The 7,656-nt window shown below is 37.8% G+C and overlaps 2 protein-coding genes across 5 annotated transcripts in view; both read right to left on the bottom strand.

The window, feature by feature from the left end:
• Positions 1–298: 298 nt before the first annotated feature.
• Positions 299–738, bottom strand: LOC138998859 (ubiquitin-conjugating enzyme E2 variant 1-like). The gene is made up of 2 exons (XM_070400871.1): positions 566–738; positions 299–440 (listed from the first exon to the last, which is right to left on the bottom strand). Exons 1-2 carry the CDS (start codon positions 736–738, stop codon positions 299–301), a joined length of 315 nt encoding a protein of 104 aa, XP_070256972.1.
• A 1,928-nt stretch (positions 739–2,666) lies between these two features.
• IFT74 (intraflagellar transport 74) overlaps positions 2,667–7,656 on the bottom strand; it is an 87,165-nt gene continuing 82,175 nt past the window's right edge. For all 4 annotated transcript variants that reach the window (XM_070401006.1, XM_070401007.1, XM_070401008.1 and 1 more), the window contains 2 exons: positions 5,328–5,388; positions 2,667–3,193 (listed from right to left, as the gene is read on the bottom strand). In XM_070401006.1, coding sequence (XP_070257107.1) covers positions 3,075–3,193; positions 5,328–5,388 — 180 coding nt within the window. In that variant the 3' untranslated portion in view covers positions 2,667–3,074. The remainder of the gene's footprint in view (positions 3,194–5,327; positions 5,389–7,656) is intronic.

The following is a 7,656-nucleotide window of genomic DNA, read 5'->3' as shown; positions in this document are numbered from 1 at the left end:
TTGAGTTAGATGTGCCCCACCTGTTACGATAGGAATTGATTTAAATATACAGGACTTTCTTAATCCCGGAAGTTCAACTCTGTGGACAGTGGTTACACTTGACAGGACGATTTCTTATGGCACAACTTATATATTCAAAAGGACAAAAAATTAGTATCATTTAGAGTGTCTTACAATCAATTGCCTTTGAATGGATATTACACTTTGATGTCCACAAGACGTATCTAGAACACTTCTGCTGTGGAAAATGAAGACTGCTCAGATCGAATGGGGGAGAGTGGGCCTGTGGCCTTGTTGATTAGTTGCCGTAACACTGTCCTTCAGGTGGCTGAGGGCGTTTCATATTTTCTTTACACATCATTAGGCAATGAAGCCCCTGCAGGACTGCAATGCTACGTGAATTCTGCCATTTCACTAGCACTGATATGGCTCTTGGTCCCCCACTCCACTGGAACTATTAACTCCATTCATATTAATTTTTGTTACCAATCTTACAAGGGGGGATGCTCGTGGGTATTTAGGTTCATGCTCTATTTTAAGGCTTTATGTTTGGTTTTCATAAATTGTTCTTGGAGGCCCAATGATCATCCCTATCCACCTTGTAAGTGTTCTGTCTTCCTCATCTTCCAGACCCCAGCTAACTGTGCCATCTCCTAGTCCTTTCTGGCCTTCTTCCCGTTCTCCCATTAGTCGAAAATTGCGAGGGACTTTTACTCCCCAGCCCGTGGTGGTTGCCATCTTGCATTGCTGGAAGGCTAACCAACAATTTACCTGTTTTTTTAAACAGTGTTTCTCAAACTTCGACCATGAATCCTTTGGTAGTATAATAACTATTCGTTGCCTGAGTAATTCAGGATCTGAGGAACACATTTGAGGAAAGTCACCTACGTGAACGAATCACTGCCCACAAGCTTCAGCCACATTAGTGATCCAGAGTTAACCAAACTCACCAATGTTCACCCCTCTACCTCAACTCACACAGACTAAAGTTGAATAATTTACTGTGCTAACTTTACTTCAAGAAAGCACCAAGCATAGGTAATTTAATATTATGTAAATTATATCTCAATAAAAGCTTTTTTTTTTTAAAGACAATATGCTTGCATTTTAGGAATACTGAGTAGAGTAATCCGATGAAGACAAGAAAATGATAGTTTTCAGGGCTATTTTATGAGGATCAAGGTGACTCATTCCTGCCCACAAGAGAGGATACATCTTTAGTTACAATGAAGTCTCCGGGATTCATACTTCATAATTACATCTCTTCCAGCTTTTCCTTTCAAATGTTCTGGCAATGTTTGCAAATTAATCTACTTAAGTTCTCCTACTGGACAAAAAGGTAAATGAATAATATATCAGGGTAGAAATGAATAGCAACAGCTATATTCCAAAACCACACTATAAGTGCAGTATTTCTTTTAAACTTAATATTTTCCCCAATATATACATATAAGAAAATATATTTAAAGTTCAGAGGTTAAAAGTTTTTAATTTGAAATCTTTAGGAATAACTGATTTATAAAGAATATGTGTTATACATTTACCTGTGCCTTTATATGCCTTAAAACACATCAAATATACTCCATTTAAGCACGGCTCAAAGCTAAACACCTCTCTGTAATTTTACCATCTTTTTCTAGAAGCAAAAATTGACAAGGCTGATGTAAGTGCTGAGTCAGAATCACACTTCATGCATCCCTCTAGAGTTGACACACGAAAAGATTTAATTTACTGCCATAGATCAGCAATTTTCAACTGGTGTGCTGCAAGAATTTTTAAAACATGCAATACCTGACTATTTAGTCAGGGGCACTTTTTTTTCCTTAGATTGTGAAATAAAAAAATAGCAACAGCCAACACAATATTAGCCATCAGGTGTGCATGCCCTGTCTTAAACCATAAATATATAGGTTACATAAGAGTTGTATCTTATTGGTCAGGTTGCATAAGTTTGTATCTGATTGGTTAATTCTTGCATGTGCGGGGGGGAAGGCCAGGGGGAGGTCAATGGGGGAAAAAAAAAGGAGACATATGTACTACTATTTGTAATACTTTAAACAATAAAAAAATTAAAAAATTTTTAAAAAATAAACAACAAAAAATGCCAAAACCGGTTTGGCTCAGTGGATGGAGCGTCGGCCTGTGGACTGAAGGGTCCCAGGTTCGATTCCGGTCAAAGGCATGTACCTGGGTTGCAGGCACATCCCCAGTGGGAGATGTGCAGGAGGCAGCTGATCGATGTTTCTCTCTCATCGATGTTTCTAACTCTCTGTCTCTCTTCCTTCCTCTCTGTAAAAAATCAATAAAATATATTTTTTTAAAAAAATAAATAAATAAAAAAAAAAATAAACAACAAAAAAAGAAATCCTTATATACAAGTATAGGCATCTGATTTTTTAAAAAGTCAGTTTGGAGCAAAAAGGTTAGGTAATTACCATTATTATTTTTCTGTAACTCAATCAAATTATACCTATTTTTTATCAGATCAGCAAAATATATTTTTTTGGTGTGCCACGGAATTTTAGTAATTAGTTTGTGTGCCATGAGTTCAAAAAGATGATTGAAAATTGCCGCCATAGATGGACTATACCATCTAAATGACTCTCAGTAACCACTTTTAGTTTATCTCATCACCCACACAAAACAAAAAATATCATAAAAGAAGATACTTTTAAAAATTTTTTATTGATTGATTGGAGAGAGAGAGAGGGGACAGAGGAAGAGAGAGAGAGAAAGAGAAACATTGATTTGTTGTTTCACTTATCCATGCATTCTATGGTTGCTTCTTGCAAGTGCCCTGGCTGGAGATCAAACCCACAACTTTGGTGTATGGGGACGATGCTCTAACCAGCTAAGGTACTGGCCAGAGCAGAGATGATACTATTTAAATGCAAACTGTTTGCTCAACTATTATACTATTTAAAACACCACTCTTCAAAGAGGCCACAAAAAGTATAGCATTCAAACATCTTAGGTAAGACTCTTCAAGGGTAAGCTTTTTTATTTTTCAGTCAGCTTGTTTAAAGTTTAATAGCAACAGGATACTTCTGTAGAGACGTGCAGTTGGTTCAGACTCAGTTTCTGCTCATGCTCCGCAGAGCATCCATGATGGTTTTATTGTACTCTGCAATCTGCTTGTTCACATTCTTCATAACTGTCTGGTAATCACTCTCTTGACTCTTGGTTGCTATGACTAATTACATGAGTTAAGGGGTAACACTATCAATACAAATCCTATCTAATAAAAGAGTAATATGCAAATCGACCATCACTCCAACACACAAGATAGCCGCCCCCATGTGGTCAAAGATGGCTGTCAGGGGAGGGCAGTTGGGGGCGACCAGGCCAGCAGGGGAGGGCAGTTAGGGGCAATCGGGCCTGCAGGGGAGCAGTTAGGCATCGATCAGGCTGGCAGAGGAGTGGTTAGGGGCAATCAGTCAGGCAGGCAGACAAGCAGTTGGGAGCCAGCAGTCCTGGATTGTGAGAGGGATGTCCGACTGCCCATTGGGATCGGGCCTAAACGGGCAGTCGGACATCCCTTGAGGGGTCCCAGATTGGAAAGGGTGCAGGCTGGGCTGAGGGTCATACCTCCCCCCGCCCCAGTGCACAAATTTTAGTCTATATATATAAAAGCCTAAGTGACCCTTATGGCAGAATGACCGGAACAACCGGTTGACCAGTCACTATGATGCGCACTGACCACAAGGGGGCTGACGCTCAACACAGAAACTGCCCCCTGGTAGTCAGTACACTCCCACAGGTGGAGCGCCGCTCAGCCAGAAGCCAGGCTCACGGCTGGCGAGCACAGCTGGGTGGTGGAAGCCTCTCCTGATTCCACGGCACTACTACCGAGTGGTAGCAGCAGGTGCTGAGGGCCGGGATGAGCATCAGCAGCGCAGCGCCCGACCCTGGTTCTGGCTCCTCCCTGGCCGCCTGCCACTTGGCACACTGCTACATCCCTCTCGCAATCTGGGACCCCTCAGGGGCCTACACCACAGTCAGACATCCCCAGAGGGTCCCAGATTGCAAGAGGACGTAGCTAAACAACTCTTCTCTGCCCCTCCCCCCCCAATGCATGAATTTCTTTCACCAGACCTCTAGTAGTAATATAATTGTGGGGCAGAAAGGAACCAAATAATACTAGTATTTTCCTTATTGATAACTAAAGATGGGACAGGAAAAGCACAATTAAGCTATTGTTAAAAAACAATATATTATTTTAACAAATTAAGCATCAATTGAAACTTAAAAAACCAAGCAGAACTGGTTTCAAAAAAGTTCACTTAAAATGGAAAGCTTTTTTATAGTTAATGTTATACATCTCAATCAAATTCTGGTCTTAGAACAATCCAACGTTCAGAACAACCATGTTCTCTAGAGTATCACAAAGAATTTCAGGTCAGTCTCCAGACTTCATTTGATGATGCACAAACCTGGAGTGCTGTCCATCAGCATATTGTGAACGGGAGTCTTTTGCTTTAAAACTAAGTTGCATGACCACTGGGAATAGAGGCCCTAATGCATCTCATTTGGAAGTATGCTGTGGTCCACGCTGCCCTGAGCAGTGTCCTATAGCAGAACATATGCTGCATGGAGTCAGGATCTAATCCTCCAAGCAGAGATGTCCTTGAAAGGGGACACGGAATAGAAAACTACTTTGGGGAAATATTTCTTACAACTCCACAGTGCATGTCCTCAGCAGCTGCTTCCTCTTATAGGCATTCAAAAAGATAAGCAAGAAGATGGGACATAGGTACCATTTTGGTAGAAATCAGATGAAGTTGAATTGGCTGAAACAGATGAGCTTGAAGGTCAAATTTCTCATACGACTACTTAGTTTATCTCCTTTGCTGCACAGATATCCAAGTACAGCAGTATAAACAATGATACTTCCTTCCCCCCTACACACATACATATGGTTATATATAATTCTCCCAATAACTCTATGAGAGGAACTATTAACTATATTTGAGATGATAAAATTGAGGGTTAAACAAATTAAATAAATTGTCCAAAGTCCATGACTTATAAGAAGTTAGCATTTAAAATTAGATCTACTGACTCCATATCCTATGCACTTAGTGACTATGCCACACTACTTTGCTACACACACACACACACACACACACACACACACACACACACTCTAACTATTGTAAAGTGGAAACTAAATCTTATTCCTTTATTCCCACATAGTTTAGCTCAGTGTTTCGTACATATTATGTACCTGAAAAAATGTGTGTTGAATTATTTAATTTCAGTCTGTAAATAAATTCATAGAAAAATAATCACTATATCAAGTTCATTTGCAGCTTTTTAAAGGATACATTCTTTCATCACAAAATTATTTTGTTCATGGTGTTGCCACTTCCTTTCCAAATTTGTAAGCTAAAAACACAAAAGAAAAATGTTATCCAGTGCCCCTATTCGCAAAAATTATTAGACACACTTTTAAGAGGATAAGAAAAAAAAACACACCACAACTTTAAATCTTATCAACTCCTTGCATGAGATAAAGCTATTGTAGACAAAAAAGAAATTTAGGGAATATTAAATAATAGTAAATACATGAATAAATACAATGTTGCCTCTGACAATAGGTTTAGCCTATGTTTATTTTAGCAGGAATATATTTAAAATATTTATTATACCAATGAACATGCCAACCGAAAGACAATTTACTATTTATACCTTTCCTAAAAGAACTTAAAAAAGAATGAGACATGATGGGAATGTCTCCTTAAAATCTGGAAGTCTAATGCCATAAATGTAACGTATATTCTAACACTGTCTAAAGTTCAGCTATATAGGAAAGACTTCCTTATTTCCAGGGCTACACTTCCTGTCTAGTTCTACAAGCTGTGATAAGAGCAGAGCTGCAGTGTGAAGATTATAAGAGGGCTGGCGAAACGCTGGCACTGTTACAATAATTTCTGCATCAACAGGAAGCTAATGTGGATATTATATTGATGGTTGCTTCCTCAGAAGACAATTTTACTGTTATAGAATTAAATTGTTTTTCTGATTTAATTAACCTTGTAACTCTGGGTTATGGTCTTTCTTTTTTAAGATACACATAGTTTGTGTGTTTTTTTTCCTAAGCAAAGTGCCTTCTGAAAAATAAAACACAAAATATTCTGCCCAGACATTTCCAAGAAGTAATAATCACTTTTAAAAATCTGATAATTAAAGCAGCTTTAGTAATATTTCTTCATGCTCTCATGATAAACTTATTTTCGGGGCATAAGTTCAGACTTAATGTAGCATCCATCCTATTGTTTCTTCCAAAGAGATAAATCTAGATATTAGGATGAATCATAACTAATAAATTATGTGAACCTTATGTACTGTGAGTTAACACTACTAAATCAGATCTAGCTCCCCAGACAGGACCTTGAAGAGAAGATGGACTTAAGGAAGCTGTCAGCACTTTCTGACAATAAATCTAATAACCTTTTGCAAAGTCAAGTACCACACTTTTCCCTCTTTGTTTCACACAAAGAAGTGGCCTTCTTATAAAGCAGCAGACCTTAGGTGCTACATGAATAATGCTATAAAGCAACACTGTGCCAGATGGTCAAATTCCTCCCATATTATACAGCTATATTTGAGATTTGCCTTTAAATCTCCAAGTCTATCATGAAGCACAATTCTGTTTTTTTCCTAACACTTACTTAAAACATCAAGTATAAGTTCCTTATATATTCTAGATATAAACCCAGGGGTGGGCAAACTTTTTGACTCGAGGGCCACAATGGGTTCTTAAACTGGACCGGAGGGCCGGAACAAAAGCATGGATGGAGTGTTTGTGTGAACTAATATAAATTCAAAGTAAACATCATTACATAAAAGGGTATGGTCTTTTTTTTTTTAGTTTTATTCATTTCAAACGGGCCGGATCCGGCCCGCGGGCCGTAGTTTGCCCACGGCTGTATTAACCCCTTATCAGATATACAATTTGCAAATATTTTCTCCCACTTCATAGGTGCTTTTTTATTTTGTTGATTGCGAAAGGAACAGACGCTTTCTACTTTGATGTAGGTCACTTATTTCTGCCTTTGTGGCTTGTGCTTTTGGTGTCATATCAAAAAAATCCTTGTCAAGACTAATGTCACCTATGCTTTCTTCTATTAGTTTTACAGTTGTTCCAATATTAATATTTTTAAATGATTTCAAATAACTAACAGCAATTCATTCAAAAAATAGTCTGTGATGTAAAATTATTTATAGATGTCAAGAACTAGTTTTCCATGAAATATTGTAATAGATAGGGAGATCAGAATTTGACTTGATTATTTGGAACTCAAAAAAGGCAACAAAATAATACTGTACAGTGTGTCTTATGTTATAAATTCCTATTATCAGTATATGTGGTTAAGAATATGATTAGAACTTAATGTAGAAATAAACAAAGCAACTATTGACTGGCTCTAAGAAATTGTGTTTGTCAAATATTTTCCTCCTTAAATAATCTAATCAGTAGAAGAGGGCCAGTATTCCATAAGAAATATTACTATTTTTTTCCTAAGAACCATTTAAGACGATGACTCCATAAACATTTTTTAGGTTTCTTCTTCAGCACACTTCACAGACTGTTTTTTGAATGAATGGCTATTAGTTATTTGAAATCATTTAAACATATTAAAAGGTTAAATA

Source organism: Myotis yumanensis, unplaced genomic scaffold (assembly GCF_028538775.1).
Source record: "Myotis yumanensis isolate MYYU_CA2020_CCGP unplaced genomic scaffold, mMyoYum1.0.hap1 SCAF_21, whole genome shotgun sequence".
NCBI classification, from domain to species: Eukaryota; Metazoa; Chordata; class Mammalia; order Chiroptera; family Vespertilionidae; genus Myotis; species Myotis yumanensis.
Note: the sequence above shows the minus strand (reverse complement) of the source record. Positions and strands in the feature narration are given on the sequence as shown.

Coding starts and splice junctions, on each gene's coding strand:
- LOC138998859 (XM_070400871.1), bottom strand. CDS start 738: ATGGCAACCACCACGGGCTGGGGAGTAAAAGTCCCTCGCAATTTTCGA. Junction 441..565: donor ATCATTGGGCCTCCAAGAAC/AATTTATGAAAA, acceptor CCAGTGGAGTGG/GGGACCAAGAGCCATATCAG.